General features: G+C 40.8%; 1 protein-coding gene, 1 long non-coding RNA gene and 1 pseudogene across 11 annotated transcripts in view; 2 read left to right on the forward strand and 1 right to left on the reverse strand.

Annotated features, from left to right (window-relative positions):
• LOC139772942 (uncharacterized) overlaps positions 1–27,032 on the forward strand; it is a 77,381-nt gene that overhangs the window by 43,735 nt on the left and 6,614 nt on the right. The gene's annotated exons all lie outside the window — the stretch shown is intronic.
• Positions 929–4,803, forward strand: LOC139772927 (uncharacterized; annotated as a pseudogene).
• The window catches only part of LOC139772932 (protein turtle), a 270,010-nt gene continuing 249,887 nt past the window's right edge, over positions 6,910–27,032 (reverse strand). For 9 of the 10 annotated variants that reach the window (XM_071706991.1, XM_071706989.1, XM_071706995.1 and 6 more), the window contains 4 exons: positions 23,285–23,470; positions 22,815–23,042; positions 22,202–22,295; positions 6,910–13,801 (listed from right to left, as the gene is read on the reverse strand). In XM_071706991.1, coding sequence (XP_071563092.1) covers positions 12,607–13,801; positions 22,202–22,295; positions 22,815–23,042; positions 23,285–23,470 — 1,703 coding nt within the window. In that variant the 3' untranslated portion in view covers positions 6,910–12,606. The remainder of the gene's footprint in view (positions 13,802–22,201; positions 22,296–22,814; positions 23,043–23,284; positions 23,471–27,032) is intronic. The other variant, XM_071706996.1, reaches the window with a different exon arrangement.

A 27,032-nucleotide genomic window follows, 5' to 3' on the forward strand; every position in this document is an offset into this window, starting at 1 on the left:
GAGAAGGATATCAGGTTTATGTAACATTACAAAGTAATACGCATTTGCAATGCTCGAAGAGACACTTGACTGACTTGACAACGGTATTAATTAAAATCGACACCGTGAAGTGAGTATGCATTTTTTAAACGATAAGGTATTATAATTCTTGTTAATAAGAAACCTCTTTTTCCTATATTCTTTTCCTTCCTTCTCCGTATCCAAGTCTGATGTATAAAGGGCCCGATTTTCATTGTCAGAATAGAACTGATCATAGTTTTCGTAATCAAGATCAAGAAGAGCACCATCTCGGTCGTTCTGTACTACTAGATATTAAAAATTTCAATATTATATATCAGATTCCGTTAGATCCTATGCATATGATATTTATTGGTATTATGAAGAAGATAATAAAATTATGGTTAAGTGGTCCTCTTAAAACAAGGTTTTTAACGTCTCAAAAAATAAATAATGTTTCCAAATTTCTTCAGATATCTTTCTTCTAGATATCAGACCTTTTATTCCGCGGGAATTTGCAAGAAAACTACAAGCATTACAAGATGTTGCTCAATGGAAAGCAACCGAGTTCCGTCAATTTCTTTTGTATACTGGACCTGTTGTATTGCACAAAGAACTGCCTTCAGACATTTTTTCGCATTTTCTCTGCTTGCACGTTGCTGTGCGCATATTAAGTCAGAAAAATTCTGAATACATTGCATACGCAGAAAATTTATTATATTATTTCGTTAAATGTTTTATCACAATTTATGGGCCAGAATTTGTATCTCATAACATTCACGGTCTTGTGCATATAACTGATAGCGTAAAACAGCTTGGACCCTTAGACACTTTTAGTGCTTTTCCCTTTGAAAATTTCATGAAAGAGTTGAAATCTATGTTAAGGAAATCCGAGAGACCGTTGGAACAAATTAGCAATCGTTATGCGGAAATGAGTTTTTGTGAGAACACTTATGGCAGTAAAAATGTTTCAAAAATATGTGTCAAAGATCGACATGATAAGGGGCCACTGGTGACAGGTTGTTTTAGTCCGCAATTTTCAAAAATAGAAATCCCAAATTTTATTATATCAATCAAATCTCCTAATAACTGTTGTCTCATAGGAAACGATGTAGTATGCTTGGAAAATATCGCTACTACAACTGAAGGTACAAACGTTGCTATCGGTCGTAAATTCATGGTTGTTGAGGAACTGTATAATACGTACAATATTTGCCACCATGCAGTTCTGTCAGTTTAGGTATATTTAAAGTAAGAAATCTATCTACTCTTCAAGTCTGGCCTTTAAGTAAAATCAATCATAAATTTTTAAAATTGCCATGTAAAGATACACAATATTTTGCTGTAATACCGCTTATAAACACTATAAATTGATAATTGAGATTCATAATTAAGAGCATAAAATATGAATATGAGGTTCGGTGCTATATACAATTCTTTCTTATTCTACACATACATACTACTGTTTCGATTGAAAAATACTGTTAATTCTCTCTTTTAATACCATATATTATCTTAATCCTTTGTATTCCAAAAAATGTCTCACTGTGTATGTGTATGTCAATGCAGACGCGTTTTGAACAATTTACTCGTACAATAATTGGTTTTGGCAGGAAAATATAATGTCCAGTCGACGATTCGTGATCGCAGAGTTTACTGATGGAATTCAAGTTGTACCAACAGTATGGTTTGAAAGTAAAGATATGTGCAAATATCCATCACATTATAAAACAGATCAAAGAATCAGAAAAGCAGTAGAAAAAGAAGAAGTACCAAGCATTCGGTGGACATCCCATAAAGTTATTTGGACATTTGGCAAATATTGTAAGTATTTTAACAAAACAATATTCTATTAGAGATAGACATAATAGTATTTATACTGTGTTTAGTACTTTAATGATATATTAATATAATATTTACAGCCTTAGAAGAAGCTTATGAGAAAACAGAAAGGGCCCTTTATACATCAGACTTAGATACGGAGAAGGAAGGAGAAGAATACAGCGAAGAGAGAGCAGCGAAAATATATTCTTCATCAGAAAGCGAGGAAGAGCAATATATAAATGTACCATCTCCTCAACATCTTTCTCCAAAAGGTTATTATAAATAAATTCAATACACATAGAGTGTTTAGAAATTACCGTGTATTTAATATTTTAGTAAACAAGGAATAATGGACACACACACACACACACACACACACACTAACAACATAGCAAACTCGTAATAAACTTTTTCACCAAAAAACAGTGTTGTAATTACTAAATATCTTGTAAGTGCTGGATTCATTAAGGACTAGTACCACTATATTAATTTTTCAATGTCTTGCAACATTTTCACTTAAACGATACAGAAACGTCGACAATGACAATGAAAATATACGTAATGCATGTACGAAGAATGTCACATTTCCCGGGGCGTTACGAGACATGATTCCGACGGATCGCCGACAATGTCACACGAAGGCTCACGCTCATTTTCACAAGGTAAGCAAACTTTGTTATATAAAGTATAGTACTTGTACGCTGAAATAAAAAAATTATGTCTTCTCTTTTTGAATATAAAAAAATATAAGACAAATGATGTAAATTAGTAGATACATTTTCTTTTTTTTATGTTTACGTAGATTTAAGTAACATAAATGGCTTGTCTTGTGGAAGAAAAGAAGAAGCGATCTCTACGTACAAAGGACCTACAAAGAATCGGCAGGGTATAAATCGGCATACCGAGACATCCCAGGAAGTTGGCCAATCAATTTCCACACAGAAAAGTGGAGCTCATGAGAGGGAGCTCATGCTAGATAATGATAATTTAAATTATCAATTATCACAAGCAACATTTGGTAAGCTGAAATTATTTATGAGCCTGAAAAAATGCAAACTGCCCAGTAAACAACAAGTAAGATTAAAATTGTATTAATGTTATAATTTGTCACTCGACAATGTAAATGCAATATAATTACATATATGTTATATTGTTTCCTTTTTGCATTGTTGAGTGGCAAATTATAACATTGATTACCCTTAGTTGGTGTTTACTGGGTGAATAACTGTACTTTTTTGTGAATTTCTTATGTCTAGTAGCAGAGCACTAATTGTGTGTAATAATAAATAATTTACTTTGTATGTGCAGAAAACCATCTAAAAAGATTGACCCGAGAAATAACCGTCATAATAGTATATTGTGCAACAAGTGCTGGAAGATGAAAATTCACGGGTGCGGAGTTGACGCACGAGCCGAAGGCGAGTGCGGTCACCGCACACGGGAATTTTCAACTTCACGCACGTGTTGCACACCCTATTTTATGTTGCAAGTGCGTGGAAAGTGGTAAATCCCGCACGCGTCGCGTGCGGAATGTGTCACTTTCCATGCACGTGTGACATAAAATATGATGTTAGACAGGGAAATGCTTTATTGGATATATATTAGTGAAGAGAACAGACGAAGAGAAGAAATTACAGAATCCAACATGTTCTTTTGAAGACATTGAAGATTTATTTCCCTTGAAGACGACGTTCCAAGTAATGGAGGTTGAGGAAATTTTAAACGACCCTAATTCCCAACGCGCCAATTCTATTGTAAGCTGATGTACAATTTATTATTTGTATCCCAGATAGCATAAAGTATTTATAAAATGTTGTATGCTGTCTGGAATGCTCTTTTTGTGCTTCATATATCCATTATATATATACGTATATATATATATATATATATAATACATATATATATATACGTATATATATATATACATATATTCCTCAATTTTGCAGCGTGCGTATGTTCAATCAATAAGTAGGAGGGAGTAACGTTGATGATGCTGTAAAAAGGTCTCTCTACAAAATATTCTCAAACGAATTAGCGGGCAAATATAACTGCGAAGGCCGACGTGGACAAGCGCCATTACACAAACTTGCGTTAATGAAACTGATTTTCAGTAAGTATTCACGCAACCATCTCTTCACAAATATGAAATATATTGAAGTGACTATAAACAAGTAATTCTCAGTTTTTTTTTATTTATCTCATGGAAATTATAATATTTTTCTAGGATCTGTTTTTCGAAATGTGCCAGATTCCGATCAAAAAAGAATCCAACGAAGGGTTATGGAATGGTTCCGGCACTCAAAGGCAAGAAGTGAAAACGAGGAAAAACGTAACGCACAAATACACGCAAGAGAACATCAAGAGGCAGACATGGATAGAGCGTGACATCATTGTTACAATATTTCACCGTTATGTGTATATCATATGTATAATAACTATATGTGGACGGTTACTATATGTACCTATTGTGTGCGCGCGCAAAGTTTACACACACATTAGATTCCCCTTTTTATGATAGATAAAATAATTTATTGTAACAGAATAATTTATAACTTGCGGCAAACGTTAAAACTGAAAGCCTTTGTCTTTGCTAGCGATTTTTTTCAGGTTTCTTATCAACGAGAATTATAATACCTTATCGTTTAAAAAATGCATACTCATTTCACGGTGTCGATTTTAATTAATACCGTTGTCAAGTCAGTCAAGTGTCTCTTCGAGCATTACAAATGCGTATTACTTTGTAATGTTACATAAACCTGATATCTTTCTCATAGGCGTGCCCGTGTTACCGAGATCATTTTTTAAATGGTTTTTACCGTCAATTAGATTTCCTTTTTCTATTATTGGTATAAAATAGAAGTAAACCGCAAGTCTGTAATTAACTGATACAAATTGAAATAACTGTCTTTTAAAATATCAAAAAGATTCTTCGCACAGCAGAGTTTTTTAAATGTATTATATACATATATTTATATTTCGATTTAATATATTGATATTTGCATTTTTATTTATATTCATATTTTATATTTATATTTCCATTTATAATTATAGATATTTTTTGTATATGTAAATTATCTCCTTATTAAACATTTTTTTACAAAACTGTTTACTTAAAAAATCTTAAATCCTGTATATTAAGATCCATAAGAGCTCCACAAAATGTCCATACGAGATCTAAGAATGCTCCATAAATCATCCATGAAAGCTCCACGAAATGTCCATACAATATCTAAGAATTCTCCATAATAAATCCATAAGTGCTCCACGAAATGTCCATACAAGATCTAAGAATGCTCCATAAAACATCCATAAGAGGTTCACGAAATGTCCATGCGCGATCTAAGAATGCTCCATAAAAAATCCATGAGAGCTCTACGAAATATACATACGAAATCTAAGAATGCTCCATAAAACATCCATACAAGCTCCACGAAATGTCCATACAAAAGCCGTGAATGCTCCATGAGAACTCCATAAAACGTTTATAGAAGTTCTATTATATATACATACAAGCTCTAATACATGGGTGTTTTTACGTAAATAGCGTTTTTTCAGATTGCAAATATCTCAATTTCAAACATACCTAAAAAAAATTTTTTTTTCCTGTTTTTGAGCGAATATAGAAGCAGAAACATACCCTGAAAGCCAGCGTACTACAACATCAAAAACCTGAAAGTAATGGCTTATTCATCAGTGATCTGGTAAAGTGCGGTAATGAGTCGACTTTGCATGTCTAGTAAAATATTGAATTACCTCAACAATGAGTAATTTTGAGAGGAAATGTCAAAAAAATTCCGTTTTTGGGGCCAAAACGGGGCCAAAACGTTTTGGGGCCCTTGGGGCCAAAAAAATATTTTACCGTATTTGATTTTATTTCGCCGTATTTTACCGTATTTGATTTTATTTCGCCGTATTTTACCGTGTTTGATTTTATTTCAACGTTTTTTACCGTGTTTGATTTTATTTCAACGTCAAACCCATGAATGGCCAGGTGAATGACATGCCAGTAGACTGACATTTCATGGTTGAATTAATCTCACTTTCTCCTGAATTGACGTAAACCAATTTCCATTAAAAATCAAGTTTAGCCTACCGAATATCATCAGAATTTTACCACTAGAAAGAAAAATTTACTGCGATATAATAAAAAAAGATGTGCCAGGCAAATAACGCGTAATTTTATGACATACCTTTTCCCAAGTGAAATACACGATTACGATTGTATCACGCTCAAAACAACCAACCACCAACAATGTAAACAACACACCTGATGTCCAATTCTTGAAATCTCCACACCAGACTCCCATTGAATCGATGCAACATGGCGGAACCGCGGTAAAATTCAAAATGTGCAATTTTACTCCATATGTCCGGACCAAGTTTGAAGTCGGTTTTTTTCGGTTCCAAAGGGAGATTTATGTTTAATAATGATGTTAAAATCTTAGTTCTATATTATGATTGAATGAACATGGGGAATTTTCAATTGAGTTTGCAATTGGAGGGAGTAAGTGTAACTGGAATAGAGAATTTTCGACAATAGACAGGCCAGGTAACTGACATTTTTAGGAGTTTCTGCATGTTTCCATTGGATAAGCCACTCCCCAATTAACAGATTATTGTGCGATACTTCAAATACGATGCAGTAGTGAACTTTCACAACGCTTGCTTACCCTCCTCTCAATCATGAACATATAACAAGCTTGGACAGTAAAAAACGCTATTTACGTAGAAACACCCATATGTCCATGTTACCTCCGTGGAACATTCATCATTACTTCTAATGGAGATCTAATGGAGGTACTACAAGCGGACATTTCGAGTATTAGTGGAAGTTCTGTGGATGTTACATGGACGTCCATTAGAGGTTTTGAATCTCCATGATGGATGTCTAATGGATGTTTTGCTCCGTGTGGGCTATAATGTTACAATTACAATAATTATTATTAATATTTACTCATTTATCAATAAATCGTCTTTTTTATACATACCTGTGATCCAGCAGCATTTCATATTCTACAAAGGTCGTGACTGCGCCGCATCGAAATTCATCGCACACGTGTTTAATGACAAATCAATACAATACAAATGTCCTGGGAACGTTGCCCATTTCGTTTCAAATGTCGATTTATTTTTCATTTTATTTAATAATAAATTGTCTACAATTTGTCCTAAGTTAGTACGTCTTGGAGTTCTCGTGGGGGGTTCGCGAGAAAGCATAGATCAATCAATCAAACTTGGATAATGGAGGTGAACAACGAGCATTCGCGAAAGTGACAACGAAACAGTTCAACGTACCGTGTACAAGCCCGACGGCGGATACAGTCGAGAATAAGCGGAAGTGAAGATACAGACGGTACAGAAGAACGTTACATGCGTGTATAGAAGCGATTCGATGTCGGGCGGTGAGAAGGTTTAACGATTACGTGTGTGTGAAGGTACATTCTGATGAGTCAACAAGAAACAAATTAACAGTAGAATGAGAGAATAATGAAAAGGAAAGAAAAAAATCTCTGCTCTATCTCGTTTTTTTTTCCTCGAATTCAATTTCGGCGCAACAAATATCGTTGCAACACAGCAATTTGTTGCCGCGGTGTGCATGATGACGCGAGAGAGCACTTGAAGATGAGAGCCGTGCTTGGAGCCGCGACGATCTTTTCACCAAGTTTCACGAGAGCGCATAGATCTGCTATTCGATTGCGAAAGGGAAACGTTCTCGATATTCGTTATATTGCAAGAAAATATCATATATTATACAAGATCTGAAATAAGCCGAGGCGCGTAATGGATGGTCGCAGATCCAAGCAGAACGTAGTACCCGAGAGCCATTGAATTCGACTCGCACGTGTCTTACACGCGACCGAAGGTTGCGATATCATCCAACCGTGTGGTATCGCGAATATTATGACACTAGCATGTAATTTCACGTCAAATTATCATCTCTCACGCGCGAAAACTACAACCTCGAAGCAGCATCGTCGCCGTTGTGCCTCTTTGCAATTCAAAAAAATATGCCGAAGACTCGAATACTTATCGTTGCAGATACGTCGAGAATATTTTCAAAGTTTCGTGGGAAATGCATTCGGAATGCGTTCGCAATTTAACACGAGCTGATTTAACGATGAGATCGCGAGCTATTGTAAATTTCTTTCGCGATTATCTAATGCAATATTACGGGTTATCGCCATCGCGCGTTCGCCTCTCGTATATATGACATAATAGCTATAAATAGTATAGCTACAACTTTCGCGATTTATGTATTTACGAAATATATTTATGGCTATCTACAGTTTGTACATGAACTCATTAAGCGAAATAAGCGTACGCCGCATGACGAATGTTAAGTTGCACACGTGGTCCGCGATGCGCGAAAAATCGCCGACTCTCCAAAATCGCGAACGTCCTGCTTCGAGGGCTCACCGAGAATTTCGCTCGAGCGATCTCGGGCGATGAGCCGAGATACCGCGACTGGCTTTCAGGTACATAACGAACGAAACGCTTAATTAATTAATTAATCCACGAATCACGGCGGTCGCTCGCGGCCTCGCGCGAGTTACACGCGTGTGCGACAACGCGGAGAAGGATACAACGACGAATATCGCGAACGCAAAAGGTGCGCGATGACGATGACAAACGTAAATCATCCACACGAGTCGCGAAGAAGGAACACAGGACGAACGAAACCGTCGTGACCGGTGATAAAGTTTTACAAACAGATTCACGATTCAACCATATTATCCATAAATATGCCGTTTCAAGCGAAATCGTCATTTCTCTTTTATTTTTCTTTTCTTCTCTCTCTCTCTCTCTCTCTCTCTCTCTCTCTCTCTCTCTCTCTCTCTCTCTCTCTCTCTCTCTCTCTCTCTCTCTCTTTCTTTCTCTTTTTCTCTTTCTCTTTCTCTCACAACCATACAGTGCTTTCTCTCACAATCTTACAATTTCCCTACATCTCCCTCGTATTTCGAATACGTGTTTCGAACATATTCGTTTTATCGTATGAGCCTTCCACGCTGCGTGATAGACTCAAAGATAACGCGAAGGATCATTCGAGATTTTCTCTTTTGGTTACTCACTACTTTTATTTACTTCCCATTTCTTCGTTCTCTTCTCTCACATACTCTTCCTTTCATTCTCTCTTATACTTTCTTTCTCTCTTTCTCTCTCTTTCTTTCTTTCTCTCTCTCATTCTCGTACATTATCGCGATCGTTCACACTGTATGACCTCTTGAGATCGTTGTGTGTATCTAACTATGATATATCTACACGTTACTTATACATCTACAAGTCCGTTGGTTGGATCGCCTTCTCTCGCTTACATGATTCTTCCTTTTGCTGCATCCATCCAGAAGGGGGAGAGGGTGTCTATAATGTACGATTACGAAGCGTGTATTATCATCGCGTTATCAAAAACGTTTTCCCCAACGTCTAACGGTGAACGTTGACTCGACGGAGAGATCTATTCTCATCCCCAATATTACACACATCTCATGCATCCGATATACGTTTTATCGCTAGTAACATATTAACGATTTTACGCGATTGACGATAAAAATTGGTACCATTCTCTGCCGGCGTGAGTCCTTCAGCACCTCCTCCCCCGTCCTTCCGCGTATGTATATATCTCACGTCGTAATACTCCCGCGCGGATATAATAATTAATGAATACTCGCCGCGTTCGTCGCTCTCGTTGATTAATACGCTACACGCTACGTCGTTTACGATTTACAATATCAATTAATTATCAAATTATTAATTCAACCATTAGAATTACTTTAGAATATTGGTACTCTTTCGTGTCACCTCCGTTATTTCTTAACTTTTATCGTATTTCTTTTTTCTTATTCTTTTATCTCTGCGTGATCGTGTATGTTACATTATGTTCTGTTTTTTTTTTTTTTTTTAACAACCGCATTTGCTCACGTGTCAAAACCGGAAACACACCGAGCAAACGAGCGCGCGAACAAACACGAAAGAATAAACGGACTTCCTTCTATGAGTGCGAACACGGCGCCGCCATGTGCTCCCTGATATTCGCAATCACCGAAACAAGTTATTCACTCGCGTTTGTTCGCACTCGCTTTTGCTCGATCTGGATCTAGCTTTTTAATCTATGTATATTCGTTCGCACTCCATTCACTCGACCACACGTTATTCTCGCACGTTCATCTTTTCTCGCACGTCAAGCCGGATTCAAGCCGAGCGTGATATCAAACGCGAATGAACAAGTTCGATAAGTGCGAACGGTATCGCGAATATTAACACTCGCGCTGATTGAAGCAAGCTGTTCATTCGCGTTTGTTCGCGCTCGTTTCGCCTAGTCTGGATTCGGCTTCGTTACGCACGCACGCATGCACATCTTAACGAAAATTGTATAGAGCGCTTCGATGGCGTCCACGCCGCTCCCTTCTTACTCATCTTCTTCCTCTTCCTCTCGCCGTCTACGGTTCGTCGAAGTATAGTTGAATCGTGAGTAGGGCCCTTGCTAATATTTATAATAAATATGTATAATATGTACGTATATATAAATAAGTGTTTGTACTATAAAGAAAGTAAAACGCCGGGAGTCGCGGGCCGGGCCGATTCCACGTGCGGGGGAGGTGTCTTCGCGGTCGCACGTGTAGAGAAAATTAGAAAAAAAGGGTAAGAGGAACGAGCGCGCCGCCGGGTTACCCCCTCGCCAAGGGACACACGTTCTCGCGTTAGGTCGCGCAGCTCAACACTGATTAGCCCGTAGATTCGCCCGAGAACCCCCCCGCCTCGCGATCGGCGATCGCCGGCCCCCGATCTCACGTGATTCAAGATGATCCGATGCGTTTGGTGAGAATTAGGTGGGTCTCGAAGAACGCTTCTCTCTCTCTCTCTCTTTCTCGTATTATGTGCGCGTCTGTGTGTTTCGTTTCTGTCGCTTATGAGCGTGTTTGTATTTAATCGTGTCCGTCGTGTGTGTGTGTGTATATATATGTATGTAGGTGTGACGTGTACGCTTTCGTGTTTTAAAACTCCTTCGTCTCTCTAATTACACACGAACTTCGGCTTGATTGGCGCGTGTGTGCGCGCGCGCACCTTGCCTTCCGGCGATGATGACCATGCGTCTCTATCGGTCGTCTTTCTCCACTTAATTGCTCTAGTGTTACTTATTTAATCGACGCTTCGTACGAAATGAATCGAACGCACCGTCGGACCCCCTTTTCATTGGCAGTTGAAAGATTTTTTTTCCTAATGATTTTCATTGTTCTTTGTTTTTTTTTTAAGAGTCCGGTCGACGTCGTTTATCGTCGATACGCGTGCTCGCGCGTCGCTAATCTAATTCGAGAAGGACGACCGGTGAACTCCGGTGTGCCGATAGGCGGTAAAGCCAGCGTGTCACCCCACACACGGGCTGACACACGTGGTGAACACGCACACACAATCGCCGCGCTACATTGGCCGAACGCGCGTAGATTCGAAGAACGTTATTCTTATTCTCGTTTTTTTTTTACGTTGCTTAAGAAAAATTATTGTGCCGATAATATGTTGGGTCGCTAGCGAAACCCTAAACAGGCAGTGCAGTACGAGTGAGTCCTTAAGCAATCTCGAGGCAAGCTTCGGCCTAATATCACGTTTCGAGTCCATTGCTCATCGATATAATTACTTTGTGTGTGTGTGTATGTACGTGTCTGTACATGATGTATATGTGTGTGTGTGTACGTGTCCATATGTGAGTGTGTGGTAATTCTTCGATTATCTTACTTTTTTTGTTTTTCTTTCGTTTTTAATTATTACTTACAGCGTACGATTAAATTTAATCTTATATTTAAAAGGTATACGCGGAGCATGTACAGTGGTACAGTTTCTTTGGAGTATCATGCCGACGTAACTATCCCGCTTTCCTGTCCCTCCTTCTCGTCATCTTTCGTCCCCGATCGCGATAATAACGGGGAGAATCCCGCTACGTATGACATCCCCTTGAGCCAATCGGGAGTGTTTCTTTCTCTTCTGCGCACTTCCTAGCTCTAAAGGACAGTTTCACTGAGTTTAAAAAAAAGCGTCCTCCCCCTATTCGTCCCCCCGTGAATTCTTCCGTATGTTCCTCTACATTATTATATATAGTAACGTTAAAAATCACGGTCCTCTAAACCGGACATAGGCGTGGTTGGTGTACGCGGGATATGACCAATAATAATCGGATTCGAACATTTTTCGTTTAACGCACTTCGTTTTTCTATTATCTCGTCCCAGCGCGATCGACGTCGCTGGATTTAGTCCCCCCCCCCCCCCCCCCGAGTAAATGATATCGAGATTGTTTTCCCCCGTAAGATACTCAAACGGTCCTCTTATAATCGGTAAAACGGGCGAAACTCCGAAAGATTATCGTCTTAACGTACGGTTCTACTACGTCGCTCCCGTCTCGTGGTCGTGCGAAACTTATGTATCCTGAGCTGATGCTTATAACAGCCTTCTTTTGTAGATGGATGTCCAGCTACTAGAATTGACTTAAACTTCCTCTAAATGCGGAATCACGTGTGATGATGATCCTCGTTGTGCTTGCGGTGGTTGGTCTTCGGTGATGATCACATTTTTTATCGTCGCCGTGCTGAAACGCGCGATCTTCTACGGTAGTCAAAAGCCAGTACCAAAATCTAATCGCGAGCGATATCTAGCTTCCTTCTCTTAGCTCTTCTTTTAAGAATTTACTTTTGTCTCGCACGTTATGTATTTAACTCGGCAACCATCCCAATCGTTTCAACTCCCAGCAGCCCCAATGAAATTGAATCGATCGTTCGGATCGCCTTCGAGTTGTTCAATTCTTCAACACGCGCTTTCCAAATGCGCGCTCTGTCGTCTTCTCGCCTGTCTCTGCCGGAACTGATGGAATTCCGCCTTCATCGCTTGTACCCGAGCCTCTATGTTCTCTCTGGTGTACCTCGGCGCTTGCTGATGTACCGTGTGCACTTGATGGATGTGGGGAACGTGAATTGTGTGGATCTGATGCATCGGTGGTCTCTCCTCCCGCGTAGGCGTCGAGGCCGACGTGGGGGTCGGCGTGCACGACACCGGATCGAACTCGTAGTGGCCGTCGACGCTGCCGGCGTCCACGGCGTTCTGTATGTGCGTGTGCCCAATCTTGACCTGATCCTGAAGCTCGAGCCAGCGGCCCACCAACGGCGGCGGGGGTGGTCTGTAAGGCGGCGGCCTCCATTCAGCGACTGTGCTACCGCTTCTCGAGCTCTGGTTCTGCTGCGAGGTGTTCTTGCTGCCGAAACCCGAGCTGCTCGATCTGCTCTCGGGCGAGGTCTCCAGGTCGGGCGAGGCAGCGAGCTCCGGTGCCGATCTCGCGTGCCTGGCGTGTCTCGGCGGCAACCGCGCCCTGGGTCGACCGGCCGGTTGCGGCGGCGAGGACGTCGCCAACGGCTGGACCGGCACGAACCGCCTCGACTCGGCGTGGATCGCTTTTAGAGACGGTAACTCCTGGCTGTATCGCTGGTGCACGCTGCGAAGCTGGAGGTAGCCGGGTGGCGTCGGGAAGGAACGTTCGCCGGAGGATGGTTGCTTGACGGAGCTGAGATCGCTGAAGTACAAAGGTGTCCAGGGGACCTGTGCCCCGCTCGGCGAACTGGCCAGGAATCTGGGTGACGTGATCGTGCAAACGTTCGCGGGCGGTATCCTCGCCAAAGGGTTTACAATGCCGTGGTGACAGCTCGCTGGCAGGGGACCTATGGACACGCCGCTGCCGTCGGATCTCAGGCTGAGCTGGCTGGTGCCGACCAGCGGGCGTCGCCACGACGACTTGAGCCGCTGCTTCGGCAGGAAACCACCGTCGTCGCTGCTGGAGACGTCCAGGATGCTGTTGTTGGCCGAGCTGAGAACCGAGTCCGCCACGACGAAGCGGCCGTCGGCCGCGCGGGAGATCTTGCCCAGCGGACGACAGCGGCACGAGTCCGGGGTATCCGGGCTCAGGATCTCCTTCAGGAGGCTTAAACCTGGTACTCGGCTTTTTCTAGGTCTATAGGACAGAAGGAGCGTTAGAGCGATCGCGGCGGTGGCGATTGATAGGCACGGCTCGATCGACATCGTCGGAGGATGATCTTGGCGTAGGATCCACGCGGGATCCATATCACCCGTTTTGCGTAGTACCAAAACTTTTCCGAAATAAACGTACAGTTCTCGTTATGTCGCGAATTTAAGCGTGCGTTAAATAATATAAAAACAAAAAGGCATACGTTGGTGATTGCTGGATGTGACGTTATTGCTAAAAGCTATTTTTTTAGTAGAATAGTTTTTCACTTTTCGTTTTTTGATTTGATATTTGGGAAAAAATTTCGGTACTCATCGACCGCATAAACGCGAATTTACTCATATCGCTTCCGCGGAAGCATCCTCGTTTAATGAAATCGTTTATGGAAACAAACGCTTCTGAGATTATCCCGCTTCTTCCTCCGACGTGGTCCATCGGCCGCTCGGATACGGCAAGTACGTGCAACACGAACGGCAAAAGACACGGCAATGTTAACGAACGAAAGTTAAATAAAGTACTAGAACAAACGTAACGTAAATGCCAATGTTCAAGTTAAATATGGGCAAGATAATTATCAATAATCAATTACTCGTACGTATAATAATGAATAACGGATGCAGGCAGGGAAGGCATGCGCATGCACATTCCGGTGCACGAGTGATCGGGCGTGACGTGGGTTGCGGATGGGTAGGCCTCGGCAGTGAGTGGATCTTTTTCTTTTCTTTCTTTAACTTTTACAAAACGAATCTTATATTTCTCTCATGTGTATGTATATTTTTTGTTTTCTTTTTGCTAGCAAAATTTTGTTCCATTCTCATAGATATTGTTTTGCGCGAATCTTTTGCACTTTCTTTTGACTTTGATCAGTGAATAGCAATTGTGGATTTAGGTGCTCCGAGAAACTCGTCACCTTTTCTCCTCCTTCGGGTCCGGCAGCAAGGAAAGATGGGGGAGAGAGAATGTTGTAACACAACGATTACATTCACAAAACACAATATGTCGTGGCGATAATGATAAGAAATATAACGCTAAATAACCGAACGTTACTTTCTAGGCGGTGGTGTTAGGGAGCAAATAGATAAATAGTGTCTTATGGGTGTCGGTGGAGACGCGTTTCACCGTCGTTACATTCAATTAATATCGGATTCAACGCGAAAGTAGAAAGGCGTATGGAAGGGTATACTGTTTCCTCGTTTAGAAAAAGTATCACAAGAGATAACAAAGACACAGCGAAACATGTAGAAAAATGAGGCACAAGTATATGAATCAACCGAGTGTTTCGCAGTAAGGAAATCGCAAATAATGGCAACGCGATGGACAAACTGTCATCTACGTGGTCGGCAAGGTAATTTTTGTAAACGTAAGCACGTCGCGAGGTTCGATTAAATAATCCGAGTGAATTTTTATACATTATATGTGTATTACATAATTTTCGTTTTCCTGGAAACACTCGATCCTGTGAAAGAGAAGTAGAAGATTGTGGCACAGTCGAGTAAATTATAAAAGTGCGGAGACTGTCGTTGAAATCAATTGCAGATTGGATTTAAGGACGGGAGGGTCTAACGGGGTCTAAGTGTGTATGTCGACTTTCAACGGGCCGAATGGGATAATGCAACGTGGCGTCGTGAACGACTAACAGGTGGACAGTCGACAACAGCGGGTATGAGTATATATGTGGATATACAAGTTTTCGCGCGGCCGCAACGAGCGCGGCTTACCTATCTCCGCCTTGCTTATTGCCGCGTGTTCGCGTGTAAGCGTGAGAGAGCGTGTCTGTCTGTTTATTGGTCATCTAGAATCGACAAACTGGAAACAATCAAATAACACAAGAAGCTTGAATTAGAGCTCCGCCGTGGCCCGTGCGCGCCGCAATAATCGTTGCAGCCCGTACGTGCCATATGTACGCCGTTGAAAACTTGAGGTCGCGCAAATCGAAGTTTTATTCGATTCCTCTGACAAACGTTTCTTCGATATAACGACCAATTCATCGGCCGGCTATTATCGGATGTATACGAATATTGCTTTTTGCATCTATGACGAAATATGAGGCGATACTCGTGTCACATGCGATCTGTGTGGACTATGTATGGACAGAGAATCTTATTGGATAATATTGCGAGAATAGCATCTTGTAAGGACTAATGTTGTGAACTAATACCGTGATGTGACGAGCTAAGACGTGATTAGATAATGTGAAGCGGTATGGTAAGCCCGGCATTGGCTAAAATGTGCTTCGAATTCTTCAGATGTTATTAATATGACTTATCTTTAATTAGAAAGATATTATAAACGTTATGTGATCATTAAACAACATGCACCAAACCGGATTTTAATGGTCTAGAAATGTACAGCAAGCTACTGGATAATCTTTGTAATTAGATCAATTATTGGTAATAAATTCTATCTAAACGAATAAATTTAAACGTGCATATTTATGCGACAAGCTATGAAAATATACCAGTAACTTCCTGCTACCTGTTTATGAAGTAAATTTTAATAGATGCTAAAAATAATGCATCTAAGAAAGAGAAATGTTCATTGCGCGGTGAATGAAAGTTAAGAAAAATAACTGTCATAAGGAAACTCGATGGTTATTTTAGTGAAGTACGAAACAAATCTCCGTGGAAACAATTTCGGAAGAAACGACGGATAGATGAATTGAAATAATATTCATCAAATGCGTAACACATCGAGTCGCCGCAAATTTATCTGCCAATTAACAATTAATTGAGTAGATAAGTGATAAATGAAAGCGTCGTCATGGTGGAAAGTTTTAAAGTCAAGCGATATAGTGATTTGTGATAGCGAATGAACGCATTAACAGGATAATATACCTCTTAGTGTCATATTTGTAATAATAATCTGGAAGATAGTAACAATTATAAAATGTGTAAATATGTGAAGATATTTAGAAAAATGAGAAACTTTTGTGACATACTTTGAAAAGTATTGCAATCATGTTGAGCGCTGTAAAAGCAAAAGAAATATACAAATGGTAGTTTAACGTTAATAGAAAAATATAAATCGAAACTGAATATGAAGAATTGCAAAATAGCGAGTACAAACGCGACAAAGAACACACTAGCGATAAAAAGATAGTGAAGCTTATAATATGAGATACAAAAGTTTAAAAATCTCTGAAGAAAACACAATAAAGTTTCTGAATTATTCAATAGGCGCGATCTATCTGAAAGCCAAAATTTGAAAGCAATAAAATATAATCGTCTTTCATTTAAAAGATATTAAAAACTATTTAAAATGATTACCGCGTAATCTCTCTTATAAAATTGTTTTCGAGAGAGTGAAGACTGATCAAATAGATAATGCACCTCTCGCAAATTAGTTAGTTAATGACGAAAGAGGAAATTAAACAGTACAAAGATAATAAAGACATGATATTAAACACTTTGTAATTTCGCAAAGGAAATAAGTATCATAATGGTGATTTTCACAGAGAAGCAATAATGTGAAGAATGAACGAGGAGAATAGATTGAGTCAAAGTAGGAGGTAATAACAGTTTATGGTTCTTTAATAAGCGCGCGTGACAATGAATCCTATGTGGAACGAAGAAATACGTACACGCAATAAAAGAGCAATGAAATGAGTAAAGCGTGATAGAATGGAAGAGAGGCGGACACTGCGCTGGGGGGGTTACTCCCGGTTCGTCTTCGAAATAGTACATAAAAGAAGCAACGATTGATCGATATACTGACGACAGTGAATATAATGCAGAATAATACGTCGAGAAAATCGTAAAAATTCTTTCACAGATCGGCAGAAAAGAATTAAAAAAAAAAAAAAAAGAAAGAAAGAAATCTACCGCCTTGCCTCGATCTTATCTATGTACTCCCTAAGGCCGCCGAACGAAGGTATTAGGGTACTGACTGGATGTTACTAGCGTGAACTCCTAGCTGTTTTGCCTGTATTGCAGATCTCATCTACAGTCATGACAATCATCCTAAGTAGTAGTAGTAGATAGTAGTAGGTGGTAGAGTAGATTAGTAGGTCCTAGCAGGTAACATTGCAGAGCTGTAGTCTCGCATAGTAGTAGGTAGTAGTAGCAGTAGAGTGGTAGTAGTAGCGGTAGTACTAGTAATAGTAGTAGTAACGGGCATGTGTGTCCCACCGGGCAAATTGGCGTTTCGCTCGCTCGATCGACCGAGGAGGATCGACGACTGACGGAGAATGAAATCGATCGATCTGACAGTTCGTTCGATCGATCGACGGACCGCTCGGTACAACGTGTTTATACACACACAAACACATATACGTATACCGTCGGCGGGAGGCATTATTTTCATGGTTCTCGGGAGCAACCGTGGTTCTCGGGTACGTAGTAAGTGGTGGTAATAGTAGTAGCGGTAGTAGCGGTAGTAGTAGCAGTAATAGGTAGTGGTAGTAGTAGCAGTAGTAGTAGTAATAGTAGTAGTGGTAGTACTTGGTTTTTTTCTGTGTGGCTAGCGGAGGTTAGGCTTACTGTTCCGCCTCTCTATGATAAACACGCTCTCGTAATCTCGATTATCGAGGTGGAGTGCGTGATGGTCACGATCACGGTTCGGGGGGGCCTGCTCGTGGACCGGCTCCGAGGTGGCAGTGGCGGGGGTGGTTACTTGCGTAGGAAGTGGTGATTGATGAAGAGGTTGTGGTGGTGGTGGTAGTTGCGGATTCAACGGGCTGCAACGGGTCAGCGTCGAGACTGACTCGCCGCACGCGTTTAGATTTGTCGACCTACAGAAAACACAGAGAGAGAGGAGGACAAGAGACGCCCACGATTTCTTATCGTCTTGTCTTTTCCTTTTTTCTTTTTTTGTTTTTTTTTTCTCTTTTTGTCGCAACGGCTATCTTGACTTGCCTGTCGGCCTCCTCGCGGTTGCCGTTTTGCGCGAGAATTGGCTTAGGGTCGGAGACGCTAAGGAAAATACGAAAGAAATAAAAGACAGTGGTAGAGATAGAGAGAAAGGTAGCCGGGGAAAATCCCTTCGTTGACTACGATCGATTGACTCTACTATCTGCCGGCGCTTTTCTTTTCAATTCCTTTCTTTCCCGCCTTTTGGCCGATAACATGTTCGCGAACTAGCACCCTGCGCCCTTCCTCTCCAAAGTCTCCCGACCCTTGACGCTATTCTCTAGCTCGCGTCGCGGCTCTCTTCTGATCCTTGCTCTGATCGCGATGGTGCTTAGCACCGAGCATCATTTCAGGCCTGTATTCGTAGTCGTTATTTCGAGCTGCCGAGTCGACGAGCGCACCGACTGCAATCGTCAGAAGAAGACACGTACGGAAGAAAATTACGTTAAAGTCGATCCTTAAACTTTAACTTCGTTAAGTTTTTTCGCGACTTCGTCAAAACGAAGCTGTCGTGGTCCCCGAGGAAATTAATGCGCTCTCCGTGTCCGACATTGTTGAAGCATTAGGGAATTGCAATCGTTGCTTCTACTCGGCATACAGCCCAGACATATGACCACGAATGCGGGCCTCGGAGAAAAAGACTCTTGGCAGTGGCTGAACCGTCCAGCCCGTTCTGGATATATATATACGTGTAGGTATATAAACGTGCAATATCGATCTCTCTCGGTATAACTCTCAACAAACCGCGACCGCGCTTTCAGTGAAAATTTGCGCGACGTTACGTTTCGACTTATCATGAGGGTGACGACGGATGATACATGATACGGCGGCATGAATTAGATACTTTCAAGGGTTATTCTAAGGATTGGAAATAATAGAACAGGTACACGCAAGGCGCAAGTATTAAGTCTAAATTATGGTAGCAGTATCCCCCCACACTGAAATTCTATATTTACGACAAAATGATATGAGAGAGCTAGTCCGCTGTTTGCGCAGTGAAAAAGGATGACGATCGATATTCGTACATGTCAATTACAAAAGCGCATGCTTGGTCGCAAATTAGACGATGTAATAGTCGAGAATACAGCGTTATGACTGCGAAAATTCATTTTAACTCATAATTACACGTATATGCGGTTCAATTCGGAACGTCTTCGCAATCGGCTTCGAACCTACGAAAAAATCTGTATTAGATATCGTGCGATCGTAGTTGGTCTCTGGTACGTTCGATCGATGGATCGATGTTTCGTATTGTGGAAGCGTGAGCGTTGCCTGTGCGTGTAAGGATAATACACGAAGGAACGGGATAAAGGAGATTGGATCTCTGTTAGCACCCTCACGATAAGCACCGCGATAAGATGCACAAGGAGCATTTTGAGATTCGGTACGGACACAGTACCGACAATAATTGCACTCGAGAGAATCAAGTAAAGGGCAACGCATGCGGCTGATAGAAACGATGACAGTGAACGATGGCTGGGTCGAATGAATTGTTTTAAAAGTCGTCGCGGGTGCGGGGTCGACCGGAAGCGAATAACGAAACGCGTATGTATATATGTATACGGTAAAGAGGTGGCGTCGCGAAATCAATGGCGAGTTACGATCCAGAATAGGCATCACTGCAGTCGTATTGTGGACTTTTGGATGCCGCGATGGAAATCATAACAGAGTCACAACTGTGTTTTACCCGCTACTACACGTGCAGTCCGCTTGGCGTGAAATCACTAATAAGCCGAACGCCCCACGCGCTACGCCGTGGCTTCTCTGTTTTTTCCCCCAAATATTACGGGGGTGCGTCAAAAACGCGACGTGCGACGACGATCGCACGTCTGCATGTTTCGTTCTCGTTTCTTATTCGTAGCTTCCTTTCTCAGTGTTGTATGTGCATGTCGTTCCAGATCACGCGAATCGCGATCACGGCGATCCAAATCGAGCCGTCCTCGATATTTCGCGATTGCATTAAAAAAACCAAGATTTTTCTCTCAAAGTTTAATTTATAATGAAATAATTGCAGTTGTTGCATTAAGTACTCTTCTATAAGTTTGTCTTGCGCTTTTCAAACTGAACAAATATATTAGAGATTGCTGTTCTCAAAAATCTGTGCCGTTTCTTATGCGCAACTCTCGTTCCTTTCCGTATATTCCTTTCGTATTCCCGCATCGCTAAAAAAAAACCGAGTTTCGGAGATGCGGGAAACGAATTGATTATCACGCGCGCAATTATTCATTGCAAACGATTCGCCGCGTTCTATTTGACTCGAGCTACGAGGTATTCGGTTCGATTCGGAACGCCAGATCGCACGTAAACGAGCTCGATTCTTTTGTTCATGCCTGGCGTGCACGGTGCACGCATGCACGCACCGCACGTCGTGTTGCGCGTGGGAGTGTCTGCGTAAATTACTTATCGATTATCGAAAGATCGTTTCTCCAAACCTCGTCCAAAATACCTCTGCTGCTGCGGTTTAGTCTGCCGGTTTAATTGCTACGAGATATATATATATATATATATACACATCTAGAAGCTCATAGTGTTATGTATGGCGCAAGTAGATCAAAAGAGGTTTCTGTCGTTCCTCGTTTCCTTAATCCCCCTCCGTTTCAGGGGGATAGCGCTTGTCCTTTGTCAAAGTGGATCGAGCTGACGGCAGGAGAGAGAATGGATTTCTCTCCGTACGTCTCTCGCTAAGTCTCTCGCGGTCGTATATATGTCTTTGTAAACGTGTCGCTGGTACGACAACGGCATGTCATCGTTACTTCCGATTAGCTCGTAAAATAATCGAGCGGCTGTTATTAATTTGAGAAGTGAAATTGCGAAAGAGGGATTATCATTAAAGCCATGGCTGCAAAGAGAGAGTCGTTGACGTAGGAGCGATACGAAGTATATATATATATGAATTTTGACACATCCGGGGTAATATAAATATAGAAACGTATATGCGTAATTATATATATCATATTAGAGGTGAATGTTTGAATATCTGTTGGCTAGAAGATTATTCGTGACAGGTTTCGTAAATGCTTGAGGTGCTTCGATCGCCTATTGCTCGTTAAGAGGGGGTGGAATGGACTTAATCGCTAGTTCTGGCTAAACCTAAATGATATATGTTTCTTTGAAGTCGCATCTGCACTTCGTGACGCGTTTCGACGGTACAAAATTGTCGATCTTCGATGCCTGTATGACCTGTTTTATCTTAATCAAGCGTTCAAAGGTCTCTTTATCGGCCTCTGAAGAGCCGACGTTTAGAGCACTTTAATGCGTTGTCAGAATTCATCTAATTTATTGGTTGTCGGGAAATTATTGATTACATATTGGGTTGTATTTGGAAGATATTCGTCGCGATTATTGAATGGTTAAATTTTCTATACTTTTGCGAATCTCGAACTTTGATTAGCAGATGAAACAGATTTCCAGTGCAGCTGCGACCTCTTCGGTCTCGTATTTGTCGTGATGATCAGAGCCTTTAGGAATGCTCCAAAGTATTAAGAGTCAAGATTCTTTGGGACCTGAGGGGATAATAGTGTTTTGGATGGTAGACACTCACTTTTTCAAAGGCACTGTTCCCTGGGGCCCCTGCCCTGCGCCGTTCCTGGCGTCGGTGACCCGGCAGGCCACCATATTATACGCTGAAAGCAGTTCTACAATGTTACATAATTATGTTAAACATGAATGTTCAGATTCACAGGTGCATGCCCGGCGCCTGCGTTGCCAAATCGTAGCCGTCTCTTTGGCCAGTCCTGGGCACTGAATACAAATGGCTGCCACAATCGATACGAGTTTTTAGTTAAAAGTTAAAAAATAAGTGGGCCCCGGACGGACCAAGTAAGAGAAATAACGCACAATATTCGCAAAAATTAACTTACTTTACCTTGCTCTGTTCCGTTCCGAAAGGACGTAACGTGTGCGAATTAAAGCAGTTAATTAGCAGCTAGTAGATTAAAATTATATATCTATTAAAATCCAAACTATTTAACAAAAGTTAATTATAACTTCATTATATATGGCGTTAGTTTTGCGAGACTTTCTCTCCGAGAGAACGTTGTTCTCTCTATTGCGAAAAATTAACACAGAGACGACACAACCAGGAGCACAGGTCCAGGCGAATTGCGGGCAAAACGGTGTACGATACGTCGATAACGCCACGGGGCGTTTCATACCTTTCTCCTGTTTTCGTCTCTTCCGTTTATTGCATATTTTCACCGCGCATATGCTGAGGATGATGGCGACGAGGAAGAAGAGGATGCCGCCCACGACGCCCGCGGTGATCGCTTTGTGCTTAACACGAGCCGGCACGGGAAACTTCACCTGGTCGCTCGCGCCGTAATTCGTGGCCGAGTTGGCGAACACTTGGAAATAGTAGGTCCTACCACCGACCAGGTTCTTCACTGTGGGCGTTCGCGTTAAATGGGAAATTGCATGAAAGCCGGTACTCTCGAAAGTCAGTTCAATAAGTAATATATTGGTTTATGAGTGTGTTTTGGAATTACTCGTACTCGGTGCTGAACGTCTGTCCGATGCTCGTAAGAAACTTTATGCATAATAATCGCTGCGATCAACAAGAGAGAGACAGAGAGAGAGAGAAAGAGAGAGAGAGAGAGAGAGGGAGAGAAAGGCAATAGTGTCTCACCTAAATAACTGGTCTCCTCGGGTCGTATTTGGCCCTTGTTGAGCGTTTTCCAAGGTCCGTCCGTCTTGTACTTGATAGTATAGTATTGGATAAGATGGGCTTTTTCCACAGGAGGTTGCCAGGTTATCAGGAAACCGTTGCTGATTTCCGTCACCGTGAGGTTCCGGGGAGTACCTGGCTTTGGTCCTGGCGATTTAAAATCACGCCGATCAGGTGGATCGGAAATAATAATATCGAATAAATTAATCCTAATAAACTAAACTAAGATAATATCTCGCATTTTATAGGTAATTTTATAATCTCACGTCATTCGGTATGTTTTACCCTGTGCACACCGATTGACAAATAATTTCTCTAGTAATAAAATGGAGAGAGATTTAAAGTTGTGCGTGTGCGCAAAAAAACCCCGACGTAGGGAAAGTTTCTTTGGCGTCAGCGAATAAATGTTGTTGTAATTCCAAAATAATTCCGGTGATGCACCGAGTTGCAGCGCCAGCGGAAAGCTTTTTTTGATGGAAACGTTAACGCCGTTCTGACCGCAGCGACATTTTCGCATCTATCAAATCCGTCGGTATTCGCGCCATCGAGTTGTATGTCTGACTTTTTTCATCATCGCGTATCTGGGTCGACTGCGATATGTCGCTTGCAACGGTGGAAAAAAAAGGTTTTAAAATTTCTTTGCATTGGCTGATATGAGCAAATGCGCTGGTATGAGCATGATGGATCAACTACGTTCATTTTGAGGCAGGGATTATTTTAAATATTCGTTATTTTCATATGTATGTATATGTCCATAATGTGACAGTGGACATCCCGATAAATCAAGATGGACACCCTGCGAGCTCTGAAATGGCAAGGTTGACGCTCGTTATTTCTTTTACGTGATATGATAATAATGTTTTACGTAATATATATGATACGAAAATAAGAATAAATTTGATATAAATTCATATGAATAAATCAGCATGTACTTCTGTTATTACTGAATGCGAAGTCACTAGGTCGGAATAAAATGAGTATCGGTGCAAATTCTTAATTGGCTTAGTCGGACGTGAGATCAGCTTCTTTCATCACTTCTTACACATGTAATGCCACGACCTAATTGCTTCCGGCGTACACGCGTTAACCTTATTAACGTCCGAGCTGGCACCATTTCTTTCTTAGTAATAGCATGATTTCATGCTATGCTGTGAATTATAACGTATGATCTTCAAAAAGAAGATACGTTGAAGTACGAGTGAGAAAACAGCTCGCATTACGCGAATAATTCGCACGGAGAAGTGCAAACGTTTTATTTGATTCCTGGTTTCCTGTTTTTTTTTTGTTCCGTCATATTCTGATTCACCCAATCTGCCCCACAGATTTATTCCAACAAAGCAAATATCTCGTTCCATTTTCCCGTTTCCTTCCTATCAATTTAATGGCCGCTGTTCTGGAAAATATCTCGGCGGAATTTACGAAATTGCCGGAAATTGCCTTGTTGTTTCTGCGAATTGCGATAAACGTAAAAACTGTTTCACGATTGTTTGTTTTGTTGATTACGCAAACGATAAATTTTCTTATTGTTAATTAGTTACGATCAAATAGTGCGTATCGGCAGCAGCTGTTTTACGTTTCGTTTAAAACACTGGCGAGCTCTATCGAATTCCACGGATTTTCCGTACATTGGCAATTTGAATGACACAATTTTTAGCGTCATTCAAATTGATTAATATACCGTTAGGCTAACAAGATTGAATCGAGTTTTGGAGATCAAAAGAAAACGCCCCCCAAATTCTCTCGTGGGACATAGTACATGAATTGATTTTCGTTCACCCCGATATGCATGCAGAGACGAAGAAATAAAGATAACAGACTTATTTTTGCAAAAAAAAACTTTTGTCTTTGTTGTGCAAGTGCGCTAGATAAACGTCCAATTATACAGGGTGTCCCATTTTAACTTGGACAGCAAAATATCTCAAAAACTAAGCTCCACATACAAAAATGTTTCAGACAAAAGTTGTATGGTTTCAAGGGGGACATAAGATGGTACTATTGGTTTGACCTTGGATGGTTGTTTAAAGCTCACGTAAACGACACTTTTAATTTCTTAAATGGAAACCCCTATTTTTCAATGCATATTCTTGTAGCTAATCTCGAGAGCTTTTCAAAACACTATAATAAAGTATTTTTTCATTAAGAACTTTTGGAATTATGAGGCTTGAAAGTTCTAGTATTTTGACATAAAATACAAAATATCTTGTAAAACATTAAGTTTTCGGTAATGTTACCTTAATACTTTTATGCACAGAATAATGAGACGAATCAATTGGTATGAAAAAAGGCACAGTTCCTTTAAGAAAAAATATGTAATTTGCAACACGCATCTGCATACTTTTTCTTAAAAGCAACTATGTCTTTTTTCATACCAATTGATTCGTCTCATTATTCTGTGCATAAAAGTATTAAGGTAACATTACCGAAAACTTAATGTTTTACAAGATATTTTGTAATTTATGTCAAAATACTAGAACTTTCAAGCCTCATAATTCCAAAAGTTCTTAACGAAAAAATACTTTATTATAGTGTTTTGAAAAGCTCTCGAGATTAGCTACAAGAATATGCATTGAAAAATAGGGGTTTCCATTTAAGAAATTAAAGGTGTCGTTTATATGAGCTTTAAACGACCATCCAAGGTCAAACCAATGGTACCATCTTATGTCCCCCTTGAAACCATACAACTTTTGTCTGAAACATTTTTGTATGTGGAGCTTAGTTTTTGAGATATTTTGCTGTCCAAGTTAAAATGGGACACCCTGTATATAGCGTTTAGGCAGCAAAGAACCTTTTCATGGTTTTTCACTACATAGCCACGCGAACGAAATTGACGTGAAAAAATTGGAAATAACCGGCAAATAGGCAACTTGATTTGGCCATGAAAATACAAAATTAGCGACTTGTATTGTTTCGAATATTTGCTTTGTAGATAAAACGTATGAAGTTATTTCTTTTCTCTTCTCCCCCTTCTGAATTCCATTACGAGTGCTTTCTCCCGCCTCCATCGAGCGAGAGATGCGAGGATTTTATATTTTATTAGTTTTGCGCAAATAATGGCTGTTATGCCTGCGGAGAAATGTACATACTCGGAGATTATATATATATATATATAAATTTTGTTAAAAAATACACACAGTGCGGCATTATTAAATGAATGAATAAAGCTGCTGCGCGAAAATACAAAATTATAATATAAAGTTTTCACTTCAAAATGTAATTACGTATAAAAACTGCTGGACCCTGGAATTGTATTGCTATTCCCTCTCTCTCTTTTTTTTATTCACGTCACTATTCCGCCCAACGATCCAAATATGATTGAAACTCCGACTCGCGGGAGAGGCAACTAAAACTTTCTTGGGTTTATTCAGCTCCAAAGCGGAGTAGATTGTTTGGAACCGTCTGCTACGTGCAAAATGTATGATGTTATTTCCTGCTCTCCCTCCTGGAAATGCCTTCCGTCTAGCTCTCTCTCTCTCTCTCTCTCGCCGGTACGCCGCGGCTAAGAGGATTTCGTTTTTATTTTCCTCTGTATCTTCCTCCGCGGTATGCCGAACTGTATGCGAGCGTGGGAGCGAACACGCGTTTCATTCTTATTGCCCTGTCGGACCGCTTGACACTTATTTTCATGTCCATCATAGCGTGTAATGGCGGTTAATCCCGCTCCCCTCCGCGCGAGACGGAAAGAGGTTTTCAGGAAAAAATGGATTTTTAC

The sequence above is a fragment of the Temnothorax nylanderi genome, unplaced genomic scaffold (assembly GCF_030848795.1).
Source record: "Temnothorax nylanderi isolate EJ_2023f unplaced genomic scaffold, tnyl_v1.0 TNYL_tig0055_pilon, whole genome shotgun sequence".
NCBI classification, from domain to species: Eukaryota; Metazoa; Arthropoda; class Insecta; order Hymenoptera; family Formicidae; genus Temnothorax; species Temnothorax nylanderi.